At 48.5% G+C, this 14,889-nt stretch overlaps 1 protein-coding gene across 5 annotated transcripts in view; it reads left to right on the plus strand.

The window, feature by feature from the left end:
* CMC1 (C-X9-C motif containing 1) overlaps positions 1 to 13,367 on the plus strand; it is a 223,076-nt gene extending 209,709 nt beyond the window's left edge. For all 5 annotated transcript variants that reach the window (XM_085630554.1, XM_085630557.1, XM_085630558.1 and 2 more), the window contains one exon: positions 12,998 to 13,367. In XM_085630554.1, the coding sequence (XP_085486680.1) occupies positions 12,998 to 13,118 (121 nt within the window). In that variant the 3' untranslated portion in view covers positions 13,119 to 13,367. The remainder of the gene's footprint in view (positions 1 to 12,997) is intronic.
* Positions 13,368 to 14,889: the final 1,522 nt, after the last annotated feature.

The following is a 14,889-nucleotide window of genomic DNA, read 5'->3' on the forward strand; positions in this document are numbered from 1 at the left end:
CGCCTCCTCACCCACGCACACAAAGCCCTACACGACCAAGGCCCGAGCTACCTCAACAGCCGGATCAACTTCTACGCTCCCAAACGCCACCTCCGATCAGCCAACCACGCCCTCGCCGCCGTCCCCCGCATCCGAAGAGCGACTACAGGAGGAAGGTCCTTCTCCTACCTGGCCGCCAAGACCTGGAACTCCCGACCGACCGACCTGCGCCTGACCCAAGACCACCTCTCCTTCAGGAAGAAGCTGAAGACCTGGCTGTTCGAGCAGTAGCGGCTCCCCCCCCCCAGCGCCTTGAGACCCTACGGGTATGTAGCGCGCTTTATAAGTGTCACTGATTGATTGATTGATTGATTGACCCACGCGCACTGATGTCCGTTCTTTCTCCACGCCAGCAAGCACAGATCCGGGAAGAGCAGGAACCCCCAGTGAATTTTTGACTGACTTTTTGAGGCTTTTTGTCTAAATTTTCCATAGAGTCTTCGACTCTTGGTGCAGTTAGGATGCCTGGTTTTAAGTCCTGCAAGGACTGTCACCGCATGATGTCGTTGACGGACCCGCACCGAGTGTGTCTTTTCTGCCTGGGGCACGACCACGACCCCAAGTCGTACCCAGACTGCCGGACCATGGCGCCGAAGTCTTTGCAGGAGCGGTCCCAAAAGCTGCTGGAGGCCTGGCAGTCGGCTCCACGCCTTTCGAGGTCCCGGTCCCGTGGGAGGTCGAGGGATCGTGCGCGGAGTCATCACCATCGATCTTTGGGATCCAAGTCTTCGCACTCGGGGTCAGGTAATGCGAAGCACAAGAAGTCAAAGAAACGTCATCGTTTTCTGACTTCCCCTCGCCGGTCGCGAGACGCGGCTGAGGGTGGTGCCTCCCTCTGGTGGAGCCTGTGGAGTCGCCGCTGGCCTACCCGCCCTTCCCGGGTCCGTCCGCGACTCCGGCCCAAATACAGGAATTCCTGTCGGCCATGGCTCTTCACTTTGGGCCGTCGGGTCCCGCTGGTGCGCCTTTGGGCCCCGACTGCGGGTCCTCGCCTTTCGCCGGCGGCGGCTCCGATCCCTGCGCCACTGCCAGCTCCGGCCCCAGCACTGCAGGACTACCCCTGGATCCAGCCCTGGATCCCAGTCGACCTTATAACACCTCCACCGAGGTCGACCCCACCGGCCCCACTTGCAACGTTGCCCGCTCCTCGGGACGACTTCGACCCCGATTTCAGCCCCGAAGAGGACGCGGCGTCGACAGATGCCGTTCTCGACGTTGCTCGGGATTTCTATCCCCATGTCCCAGCTCCTTATTTTAGGCCTGTTGTACAGCCTGAGGAGGAAGGGGAGGTCTGGGAGGGGTCTGAGGACCCTCTCGCAGCAGATTGCGAGTATGAACAGGACTGGGCTGAGGAGTTGAGGGAAGCCAGTGGTCTGGATACCTCACCAGACCGTGGCCTGCTAACTCCTCCTACTGTGGCTACGGAGGAGGGTGATAATTATGCTGTGGTGTTGCGTAGGGCGGCCGAGGCCCTACACCTCGTGCTTCCTACTGTGGCCGTCAGGACTAACCTCCTGACAGAAGTGCTTCAACCAGCAGCTACTTCTGCGGAGCCATTTGTACAGGAGGCCTGTGCACACGTAATCGTAGTCTGCTGAGCAAATTCTGCGTATCTGAAATTAATGAAATATTTGAAAAAACACCACAACAATAGTCGAACAAGTAATATATAGGAACGCTCCAAATCTTGCGTGTTCTCTGTATTTAATGTAGATCGATTGCCCAACCAACACGTGTTTCATCGGGGTGGAAACCCACAACTTCTTCAGGGCTATTGGACAAGAAAGCTGAGTGGTGATCGATCTCTCCGCCGGTTGTAATTCCGTCCCGGCTGACCTGGGAAAGGTACTCCAGAGAATTTGTGGGTAACCTGATGAGTGGAACCGTATAAGGTCAAGTGTCACTCTAAAGTATAACTTGGAGAGATGTGCAGCGTACACGTTGGAAGGAGCCGGGTAATGCTCATTCCTGGGAGCGTGGTCCTCTATGCAGTTTGCAAGCGGGCAGCGAGTACACTGCTCTGTCCTTGGACCTGTGGCGATAACCGGAAGTGGAGCCGCTGCTTCTCTTCAATGAAGCACTTTCTGATGTTCTTTTGGGTACCTGGTCCAGGCCCACCACATGGGCTCCTGTGGATAGGCACGGGCCCGACACAATCGCCCACGCTCTGGGTGACCCCATTTTCCTCTCCCTACACCCCACCCTGAGTGCTTGGTTGTCCAAGCCTCTGCTTCCCCGACCGCCTTCCCTTCCGCAACTCCGGATAGGGAATGCAAGAAACTGGATCAGTTCAGAAAGAAAAAAATTTCTTCCGCCAGTTCTGTGCTGCGGTTCGTGAACACCGCATGCCTCTTGGGCCGTTATTCCCACTCTCTGTGGGATACGGTGGCGCAAGTGATGCCTCAGTGTCTGGAGGAGGCCCAGACAGCTCTCTCCCAGGCAGTAGCACAGGGGAGAGACGCGGCTAAGTTCATAATTCGTTGTAACCTAGACACCGCCGACTCACTGGGCAGATCCATTGCAACAACGGTGCCGGTCAGACGCAACGTGTGGTTGAGGACAACTGAATTTTCGGGGGATGTCCAAAGCACACTTATTGACATGCCTTTTGATGGCCGTCGCCTCTGCGGCGACAAAGCAGACAGAGCGTTGGAGCAGTTTAAGGACTCACGGGCTACGGCCAAGTCCATGGGACTCTCTGCAGTTCCCCCTCCTCTGCCTTCTGCTTTTCGCTCCTTTCGTGGCACCGGAAGGGGCGCCCGCAACGTTCGCAACAGAGCCACAGGCTTGCGCAGCAACAATCCCAGCACGGATGCGGGTTCCGCTGTGGCGTCCAAGGGGTCAGCGGGCGGGTCAGTCCACCTCCATACCGGCCACTACTGCCTCCAAACCTTCCTAGTCTGAACTTTCATGCCCATCACACGCCAGTGGGCGGCAGGCTTCGCCATCACCTCCCCCACTGGCACACCATCACATCGGACAGGTGGGTTTTAAAGATAGTCCGAAGGGGCTACTCCCTCCCCTTCAAGACTGCTCCTCCAGCCATGCCACTTCGGTACCACCGCATGTCGGGGGATCACTTGGTGCTTCTTCAGCAGGAAGTTGCCACCTTCTTGGCCAAGGGGGCCATCAAGCACGTTCCGATGCCAGAAGTAGGTCGTGGTTGTTATTCCCACTACTTTCTGGTGCCAAAGAAGGACAAGGGCCTGTGTCCTATCTTAGACCTCCGGAACATCAGTCGCTTCCTCCGCAAAGAGAAGTTCAAGATGCTCACTTTGGCTCAGGTCTTGTCTGCTCTTGACCCACAAGACTGGATGGTAGCGCTGGACTTGCAGGATGCTAATTTCCACATCCCAGTCCTGAGGACCCACCGATGCTACCTGCAGTTCACGGTAGGCCACAAGCTTTTTCAGTTCATCGTGCTCCATTTTGGCCTTACCAACGCCCCCCGGGTCTTCATGAAAGTGATTGCGGTGGTCGCAGCTCATCTGCGCAGATCAGGGGTTTCAGTCTTCCCCTATCTCGACAACTGGTTGTTGAAGGCGGGCTCGCCCTAGACAGTTGTCTCCCACCTCCAGACTACGGCCGACCTCCTGCATTTGCTGGGGTTCTCCATCAATGTGCCAAAGTCGCACCAGATTCCCTCTCAGAAGCTCCTCTTCATTGGAGCAGTTCTGGACATGGCGCAGTTTCGGGTCTATCCTGCCAAACAGCGAGTCCGGGATATTCGTGCTTTGATTCCGGTCTTTCAGCCCTTGTCCCGGGTTTCGGTCAGGGTGACCCTGAGGCTCCTGCATCCTGCTGATCGATCATGCCAGATGAGAAATGAGGGCTCTGCAGTGGGACCTGAAGTTCCAGTGGGCACAGCATCGGGGGAACCTGTCCGATCACGTCCAGATCTCGGAGGGCACTGCACAACAGTTGCAGTGATGGCTCACGAACCGGCATTGGGTTGACTGCAGATCCCTCTCCCTTCCCCAACCTGAGTTTACAGTGGTGACGGATGCGTCCCTCCTGGGATGGGGCAGCCACATGGGAGAGGCGGAAATCAGAGGCCTCTAGTCTCCGGCTGAATCCAAGCTCCATATCAACCTTCTGGAGCTTCGGGCGATCCGACTTGCACTGAAGGCATTCCTTCCCTCTGTCAAGGAGAGAGTAGTGCAGGAGTTCACAGACAACATCACCGCCATGTGGTACTGCAACAAGCAAGGCGGGGTGGGGTCGTGGACCCTCTGTCAGGAGGCTCTGCGCCTCTGGACATGGCTGGAACATCAGGGCGTTTTCCTGGTTGTTCAACACCTGGCAAGTTCTCTGAACGCCAGGGCGGACAAACTCGGCCGCAGGTGCATGATGGATCACGAATGGCATCTTCACTTGGAGGTGGCGCAAGGTCTCTTTCAGCAGTGGGGAGAGCCTTGGTTAGATCTATTCGCCACCGGAGAGAACGCGCAATGTCATCAGTTCTGAGCGTTGGAATTTCCAAGGGGGCACTCGCTCGGCTACACTTTTCGTCGCAAGTGGAGTTGTGGTCTGTTGTACACCTTCCCGCCTATACCACTTCTGCCTAGAGTGCTGAAGAAGATCAGGCATGACTGGGCACAAGCCATCCTTGTGGCCCTGGACTGGGCTCGAAGAGTATGGTATCCTGAGCTACTCAGTATGAGCATCGATCCCCCGATCTGACTGCCTCTTCAGGAGGAACTTCTGTCGCCGCAGCAGGGGACGGTCCTCCACCCAAACCTGTCCAGATCCACCACTTTGTGTGGAGATTGACCGGCGGCAATTGATTCCTTTTGACTTGCCTTCTGAAGTTCTAATGTCATTCTGGCAGCCAGACATCCCTCCACTAAAGTGGTATACACCTGCAGGTGGAACAAGTTTGTGGCATGGTGCACAGCAAAGGCTGTGGATCCTCTTTCTGCGGTCCTTTTGTTCCTTCTTTGTTTGGCGCGGCAGGTCTCTGCCCTGGGCACTATCAAAGATTATCTTTTTGCCATTTCGGCCTTTCTCAGGCTCCCTGATCAGCCCTCTCATTTCAAGTCCCCAGTTGTAAATAGATTTCTCAAAGGCATTACACACCTTTTCCCTCCTATTCCGTTTGTGATGCCACAGTGGGACTTGAATCTGGTCCTTACTTATCTTATGTGTACTCTATTTGAGCCCCTTCACAACTGTCCTCTTCGTTTCTTGACCTTGAAGACTGCCTTCCTGGTTGCCATCACCTCTGCTAGGCGAGTGAGTGAGCTCCAGGCTCTTTCTTGTAAACCTCCTTTTCTGTCTGTCCACCGGACAAGGTTGTGCTCAGGTCCCGTCCTTCCTTTTTGCCAAAAGTTGTTACGGCCTTTCACATTGGGCAGACCATTACCTTGACCATCTTCTTTCCGCCTTTGCATTCTTCCAGAGAGGAAGAGAGGCTCCACCGTCTGGACCTAAAAACGTGTGCTCTCGTTTTATCTCAACCGCACACAACAGTTTTGGGTGGCTGGCCATCTATTTGTTGGCTACGTTTGCACCAAGAAAGGTCGGGCGGTACACAAGAGGACTATCTCCTGCTGGGTCGTCTTGTGTATCAAAGCCTGTTACTCTTTGGTAAAAAAAAGAGCATCCGGTGGGGCTGCGTGCTCATTCCACTAGAGCAACTGTACCCACTACTGCATTGAGACGTTGTGTCCCCCTGCAAGACATCTGTCAGGCAGCCACGTGGGCCTCGCTGCACACGTTTACTAAACATTATTGCCTGGACAGCCAAGTCCAGAGAGACGCCTTCTTTGGCCGTTCTGTTCTCCGGGACTTCCTGGTGTGATCTTGGTTCGCAGACCCACCACCGGGGTTGGTATTGCTGGGGTATCTATTCTAGGGTAAGGAATCTATCACTATGTGTTTCTTTCAGATGAACAAGTTACTTACCTTCGGTAATGATATATCTGTAAGAAACATTAGTAGTGATAGACTCCTTACCAACCCACCCATCCTCTGCGAACTGATTTCTAGGGTTAAGGTCATCCCTTTTATGGCCCTAGTTTCAATGCAACTGTGGTCAGTATCTTGCATGGCTGTGCGTTCCTGGCGCGAAAGTCATGTACAGAACTGACATCAGCGCGTGTGGGCGGTGTCTAAGTCACGCCCCGCGACGTCATCTCGGCAACCAGGACGCCAACGACGGACACGGAGCCGCACGATGCCACCTTCCCGATGTGCAGGGGTACTGCTGATGAAAACTTTCCGGATCCAGTCTGACGCCTGGGTGTAATTCTAAGGTAAGGAATCTATCACTACTAATGTTTCTTACAGATATATCGTTACCGAAGGTAAGTAACTTGTTCGCCATGTCCAGAGCAGAGACGCAGGGCCTCTTGACAAAGGGTCCACGACCTCACCCCTCCCTGTTTGTTGGAGTACCACATGGCGGTGGTGTGGTCTGTGAACACCTGAATCAGCTTTCCCTTGATGGAAGGAAGAAAAGCTTTCAATGCCAAGTGAATCGCTCGGAGCTCCAGCAAGTTGATGTGGAGCCTGGATTCAGAGTCCTCTGATCTCCACCTCTCCCAGATGGCCGCCTCATCCCAAGAGTGACACATATGTCACTACTGTGTGATCTGGTTGGGGAAGGGAGAGGGGGGTCTGCCTCTGACCCAGTTGCAGTTGATCAGCCACCACTGCAGGTCCTGTGCATTTCTCTCCGAGATCTGGACCATGTCGGAGTGATTCCCCTGATGCTTATCGAAATCCAGGATAGAGGCTGAAACATCAGTATCATAGCCTGCATATCCTGGACTCCGCACTCTGGAGGATAGGCCTGAAACTGCACTGTGTCCAGAACAGCTTGGGTGATAGGGAGCGACTGAGAGTGAGTCAGGTGTGACTTCGGCACGTTGAAAATGAATCCCAGCAAGAGCAGGAGGTTCACCATAGCATGAAGGTGGAATAGGACAGTCTGGGGCAAGCCCACCTACAACAGCCAGACAATGAGATTGGGAAAGACTGGCACCCCTGATCTGACATCACCTTAGTGAACACTCGAGGGGTGCTGGTAATTCCAACGGGGAGCACTGTGAACTGAAAGTGCTCATGGCGTACTATGAACCGCAGGGAATATCAATGGGTAGGCATGACGGGAATGTGAAAATAGGCGTCTTACAAGTCCAAAGCTACCATCCAGTCCCTGGGGTCTAGGGCAGACAAGACCTGAGCCAGAGTGAGCATTTTGAACTTTTCCTTTTTGAGAAAGTAGTTGGGGCTCGCATATCTAGAATAGGATGAAGGCCCTTGCCCTTTGTATAGGACCAAAAAGTAGCAGGAATAGCAACCACAGCCTACTTAAGGCACCATAACCATCTATAGCTCCCTTGGCCAAGTGAGTCCTGACTTCCTCCTGAAACAATTTCAGGTGGTCCTCCGTCAGCGGGTCATAAGTTGGATGTATGTAGGGAGGAGTAGTCTTGAAGGGGAGGGAGTAGCCCTTTCGGTCTATCTGAAGAACCTACCTGTCCGATGTGATACTTTACCAGTGATGGATTCTGACACCAACTGGCCACCCATGATCTTGAAGGGCCGGACTAGGAAGGTTTGGAGGCTGCAGGGGGAAGAGTGGACTGACTCCACCACTGGCTGCGCGATCCACGGGGTCGAAAGGAGCCACACCCATGGCTGCACAGAGGTTGCTTGGTCTTGTGACTGGGATATAGCTGGTGCGGCTGAAAGCCCCTTCTGTGGCCATGAATGTAGCGAAAAGCAGACGGGGGACGGTTGGTAACTGAGAGGCCCAAAGACTTGGCCGTAGCCCTCGAGTCCTTAAAGTGCTCCAGGACCATGTCTGCTTGGTCTCCGAATAGATGGGTGCCATCAAATGGCATGTCCGTAAGGGAAGCCTGGACATCCCCAGAAAAGCCAGAAATTCTCATCCAGGTGTGTTGTCGAACAGCCACCATCAATAAAATTGTTCTGCCCAGCGAGTTGTTGATGTGAAGCCCATAACAAATGGTGAACTTTGCTGCATCTCTCCTGTCTGATACTGCTTGTTAGAGAATGGTCTGGGCCTCCTCTGGGACCTGTGGCAGCACTTCCGCAACGGTTTCCTACAAAGAGTGCGCGTAACTGCCCAATAGGCATGTGATTTTTTTATTGCCTGCAATTCAAGGCTGGTGGAAGAAATCATTTTTCTTGTTCCAACTAACCTGGCTCTTGGATTCCCTGTCTGGCGTTACAGAAGGAAACGTTCCATGTGAGGTAGAGGCTTGGACTACCAAGATCTCAGAGGTAGGGTGGTTGGTGAGGATTTTGGGTCACCCGGTACAGGGCAATGGCATTGGGCGATTGTCCTATTCACAGGAGCCCCTGTGCTGGACTTGGACCTGGTTCCCATAAGGACATCAGTCATGGTCTCATTGAAAGGCAAGAGGGGTCCCAAGGAGCAGACACCTGGATGTAGGACCTCTGTCAAGATGTTTGTCTCGACTTCCACCGAAGGGAGCTAAAGGTCCAGGACCTCAGCTGCCCTTTTCACAACCATAGCATATGAAGGTCACTGCTCCATAGCCACATTAGGCATAAGAAAGCAATCCAGAATCTGGAGAGGTATCCAGTCCACTGGCCTCACCCACTTAAATGGAAGAGATTCTGCATGTGGTGTGCATAGTCTATGGTCAATCCTCTCTACTCACCTCCAGAGGAAGTTTTACCTTATCCACTTCTCGTGGCTCACTCTAGTTTGGCTCACCCATCAATTAAAGTACATTTAGCTGTCATTTCCAGTTTTCGCAGATCAGCTAGGGTTCCATCTCTATGGTCCTACAGGCTGGTCAAACAGTTTCTTAAAGGTCTCTTTAGGATGTTCACTCCAGTAAGGGCACCTCCTCCTGCATGGCAGCTAAATACAGTGCTCAGTCAATTAATCAAACATCCTTTCGAACCTATTCACAAGACGGACATGAAGTTTCTATCCTGGAAAGTGGCTCTTCTCCTAGCTCTCACTTCAGCGAGAAGGGTTGGTGAACTTCAGGCTTTTACTACTCAAGAACCTTTCTTACAATTCAAACAAGACAAGTTATTCTACGAACAAACCCTAAGTTCATCCCTAAGGTTCCTTCGGATTTCCACCTTAATGAGCCAATTCTTTTGAAATCATTCTTTCCAAACCCACAGACTGTGGCGGAGCATGCTCTGCACTCTCTAGATGTTAAAAGGAGCCTAAAATTTTACTTGAACAGGGCAAGGCCACTTCGCAAGTCAAATCAGCTTCTTATTGCGTACAGTGCACCTAGAAAAGGTTTCCCTATCACTAAACAGCATTTCCAGATGGATATCAAGTGCCATTGTATTCTGCCATCAACAAGCGGGCCATCCTCAGACCTCTTTTTCAATAAGGTGAGCCTTCTTTTCTTTGGTTCCTTCCCATCATCCTTTACTGTCTCACATTTTCAATGATTTATGGTATAGATGTATACTTTGAATAATTTTGCTTATGTATTTATATGAGTATATTAATGTATGAGTCAATGCTATCTTGCGTGCCTTTCTACAGTTGCTATATGACATGAAAATGTGTTACTCACTGCTCGCTACTCTGATTCAAGCATGTGAATCTATGAGAGTTCCAATACTGGAGTAAGAAACAAGTTACTTACCTGTAACTATAGTTCTCCAGTATTGGAATCTTTCCCAGATTCACATGTGACCTGCCCGCCTCCCCTGGAGAAGGCTCACTTACTTATGTCAGTTTTTTCTATTTGGCCACACTTGTGCTTGGTAAATCTGAGGGACTGGAGCTTCTCTAAGGAAGGTTCTACAGGCTGGTGTCTACTGATTGGCTAGTTCTAAGTTTGGTCCTATTTTACTAAAGGACAGCGATACGTTACAAAAATGTTTAAGGCCTTATGTTCTATGTCTAACAGGGCATTTAATTTAATAATACTGGGGACTCCCATCTCGACGACGGGGAATAATTCAAGAATGTGAATCTTTGAAAGATTTCAATACTGGAGAACTATAGTTACAGGTAAGTAACTTGTATCTTTTTCTAGTGTTGAGCGGGAGCCATTTGAAGATCTTCACCGTTTAGAAGCAGGATGCAGTGATGGCTTTGACTTGTTTTGGTCATGTCCAGTTTGCTGTTGATGGTTATTTAGAGGTTCCTGGCAAGGGTGCTGGGTGTGGGTCAGAGTTTGGCCGGCCTCCAGTTGGAGTCTCATGGTGAGGTGTTTTTGCCGAAAGATCACTACTTCTGTGTGGAACTTGAGACAGTTGGCTTTCATCCAGTTTGCCACTTTGGTCATGTAGGCAGTGAACTTGTTTCTTATGTTGGGTTCTTGTCTGAGAGGGAGAGTATGAGGTGTGTGTCGTCAGTGCAGTAGAGGATATGGGTGTTGTGTGTATGGATGACGTTAGCCAGAGGGGTCATGTATGCGTAGAAGTGAGAGTGGCTGAGCGATGAAACATGAGGCACTCCTCAGATGAGTCTGTGGGTTTCCGAGAAGTAAGGTGCCAGGTTGACCGCTTGTGTTCTCTCCATTAAGATGGAGCTGAGAGGGTATCCTTGGATGTGACTCTTGTCAGGCGTTGGATGGGGTGTGAGACCATGTTAAATGTAGCAGAGCAGTTCAAAAGAATGAGCACTGCGTGTCTCTTCTGTCAAGGATCGTGCAGACATCTTCTGGGGTAGCCATGAGTGCTGTTTTTGTACTGTGGTTGGGCCTCAATCCAAACTGCGTGCCGTTGAGGAGCTGGTGGTTGTCGTTTTTCTAATACCTTTGCTGTTTATGGTAGGTTGAGATGGGTTTGTAGTTGAAAAGCGTTTCTGGGACAGCAGATGGTTTCTTGAGCATGGGCATGACCAATCCCATTGGTATCCTCGCCCCCCCATTCTGTTTAGACTACAGGGTTTCCATCGGAGAAGTGCGTGCTTATCTCCCCCCCCCCCCCAATACATTACTGCTGGGTCCCTCCCTCACCCCCGTACATTACTCTTGGCTCAAAGTGAATGATGTGCTACCCTAGTGATTGACTACTATCACTCATTATCCCTACCTGTGTCTGCTATTCAAGATGTTTTCTGGGAAAATGTTTAATGTCTCCCACAGGCAGGGAAAAAAGCTTTTTGCCTGATGGGTTATTTACTTTTTGTTGAGAGAAAACAAACTTCTGGTTCTTGCAAACTTAATTTCCGTCAAGGTAGCCATAGTGGCTGCCTTCACAGCAGAGAGATCCCCACCTAAATACAGAGGACCGTCCTCCACCAAGGAGATGAAGCTCATGAGCTCCGCCTCCCTGATAAGACCGCAGACACATCCCAGAGCCGAACTATGGACCTTAATTTGTACTGTACGAATTGCAAACCACTAATGTCAGATAACAAAATATACCCTCACCCTCTGTGTTAGTTATGTTGAGTGTTCTTGTTGTTTCCAGCTGGGTAACATGCCTTTTGTACACACACGAGGTAATGGGAGGAATGCTTGTAGTTTACCTAACCAATAGCAATCACTCTGGGTAGCATTCCAACCCATCGTTCTTTTGCTCATGATGCTATTGTTCAATTTGGACCCAGCCATATGCAAATCAGTATTGACCCTGCTCAAATAGGAACAGTCCAGCCCGAACTGCCAGACCAGGTTATTGGTCACTTGCTCACTGTGCCACTGGAGCCAAGCTACACCTGTCTGACGAGCTCCAATCGGGGTCAAACTGGTCTTGGGTACTTGTGTTCCGGTTCAGGAAGAACCTTCCGAGGCAGTTCAGGCTAGACTGTCTCTATTGCAGCAGGTTCAAGACTGATTTGCATAGAGTTGGGTCCAAACTACGGTGGTATGATGGGAAAAAGAACAATGTTTTGGAATGCTACCATGAGTGATTGCCCGTGTTGAGACTTATGGCAGGCATTCAGCTCTTAACCGTTTGGGTGTTTTATGCAGCGTCCACTTTGTGCCTACTGCTTCGTACTAGTTTGTGTTAGTATGTAATTAGCTCTGAGGGGAAAGGTGTTTCCAGTTCTATTATTGAGTTGGAAACGTCCACTTTCAGTTGCACACATTTGCTTTTCGTAGGTGGAAAATGCAAACCTGAGACCAAATGCTTCTTTCTTTAGAGAATCTAAAGGGCTCACATTTGACAATTTAACTGAGCTAGAGGATTAGTTGGGACACTGAAATTGGGTATTAAAGACTGCAACATTTTTGCTTCCAAATAAGCACATATGTGGTTAACGTATGCAGCATTTAGAAATGGAAAAGATTGGGATGTAGAAACGATTAACACAGAAAAATAATTCTGGCACACTAATTAGATTTAATGTGAAAAAGAATCACTTGCCACGGAGTTATTGCATTCATGACAACGCATGAACAGTTCATACAGACAATTATTTTGTGGCCCACTTTTTAAGATTCAAAATAAACCAAAAAGCTTAACTTAGACTGAAGTGACACGAACTGTGTGTTTTAAGCCCTTAGATCCATTTCTGGAATTTGCTTGCAAGCATAATTGATTGTAGAAATCATTGAAATAATCAATGCTGGAAATGATAAGGAGAAGTGCAGATTAAGTTGTGAAGCTAAGAAGGATGATGTTTTCTAATAAGATGGAGTTGGTGGTAATTCGCATAGGATCAGCTAATAACAAGTTGTCCAACATTACCCTCTCATTTACGCGATAGGCCCAGAGGCTGAAGGATTTGTAGACAGGAACACTTTCTACAGACAGCTATTTATCTTTTTCCATCTTTTGTAACGTTTTTCTCTGGCTTTAAATAACACTGTCTATTGTTTTTCCTCTAGCAAATATTTTAATTTTAAGATCATTTTAAACTGACACTTTTTAATTCCATTGTTTTGTGCTATTGTGTGCATCATATATGTTGATGTAAGTATTAAATAAAATGGGGAGGAAGTTTTGCTTCTACTTTTGCCTTAAACACATGATTAAAGAAGCATTTGTAATGGTGATTTTTATTGCATTTTTCCTACAGTTACAGAGATCCAGCATTTTTTGAGGAGTGCAAAGCAGAGTATTTGAAGGAAAAGGAAGAATTTCAAAGAACGGGAATTCCATCTAAACGGAGACATCAAAAGGTTCCAACCAGCATGTAAATTAATAGTTTTACGAAATTTTCAACATCAATAAGAAATTCTTACATGATTTGGCAATGACAGAGAATTTGATTGTGATGTAATAATGAACACTGATCTCAATAAATTCTGTATGTCCAGAGAGCTAGATTTATGATGGCTGAAAGCGGAATATGGATTTATGCCTTTTGAAAATTGTGGATTTCTCTTCTTTAGAGTGTTAAAACTAAGATGATAATTTTATGATAATAAATATGTAAAGAACACAAATGTAGCACTCCTATTTTTGTCTTCACTGTAACTATCGATATTGATTCGGCTCCAATGCTCATTAAAGCCTATAAAAAAGCTCAGTACATCAGTCTCGAAAAGAGTGAGAAAACATTTTTGGGTAACAGCAGCAAAGTACGTGAGTTGAAGGATTCGAGAAAGCAAAAGGCTGTCTGAATATATCACAATTCAAACAGATGGGGTTTCTTAATCTTGGAACAGATTTGAGAAGGCATGGCCTGCAACATCGAGTGCATGTTCTAGGCAGGCCATGTCTCAACAAGTTTCCGGATAATAGCGAATGTCGTTCTTAGAAGTCTACTTGGAAAAAGTTCTGCAATTAAAGCGAGTCAGGCTGTTGTAAGCTTATATTGTGACAACTATGAGAAATATTACAACATTTAAGTTTCCATCCACTGGTGTGGCATGTCTTAGGGAAAAGAAAAGTGTTTTTTTTTCCTTCAATTTCTATGCATACAAAATGCCATGCTGTCTTGTAGTGCATGTGGTAGTTTGCTTAAAATTTCAAATAATTGACCTGAATTTTGAGGGAATCAGAAATTTGAAAAGTAGGACTGAAATGGTACAAGCCTGGAACCCTTTGAGGAAATGGATATACCTAGAAATATTGCAACTCCATTGTTTCATGGAATTCAAGTTGGCTATGTAGTTAATGATTTGAGTCACATCTACAGAACATGACAGCCTCTGTGCTTCTATCATAGGATCCATTGTGATCTTGTATTGGGAAAATGTATTCATCAGTCAGAACTGAAGATCTGTGCAGAGCACACTTATTTAGTTTTTATATACCGATATGAACTTGGCTGCTCACACCACTTTGTCCAGGCATTCTTCTCCCAGTTGTCAATGCAAAGCACTTTAGAACAAGCATTTGCAATGCAATAGGTCTCGCATTTACACGAGTTTGAGCTAGTGGCATTGTAAATGACAATGCCTTTTATTTATGTTTTGTTTTTTAAAACATAAATAAAAGGCATTGTCATTTACAATACCCATAGCTCTAACTCGCGTAAATGCGAGACCTATTTCATTGCAAATGCTTGTTTTTATTGGCACATGTGAGATTAAGTGATTTGTCCAGAATCACAGGATAGTCAAACTGACAATTAAACCTGGTTCCTCAGTTCCTAAGATGGCCGCTCTGACCATTACACTACATCCTGGGTAGAGGGAGGGTGACAGGCTGATAAGAGCTCTATGTTTTTTTTGTCCATTTATGACGGTAATATTGCTGAAAATTGCACCAAAATACACCAATTTTCAAAAACTTTTCCCAGGGAGAATCCCCCCAACCCTCCCTCATAAACAATGGCCTGCTTGCCCTACAATTGATTCCAAGTTTTTACGCCGATCCACTTTCAAATTCCACTTGCCGCCACTGCAACAGACTCGTAACAGAAACCGAGAACTATTGCCTATGCCAATGCTTGTTTTTCTCTGGCTATCGGCGAATCTCTTGTATGTGGATTGACGATGTAGCACACGTCACGATCCAGCA

Source organism: Triturus cristatus, chromosome 10, assembly GCF_964204655.1.
Source record: "Triturus cristatus chromosome 10, aTriCri1.1, whole genome shotgun sequence".
NCBI classification, from domain to species: Eukaryota; Metazoa; Chordata; class Amphibia; order Caudata; family Salamandridae; genus Triturus; species Triturus cristatus.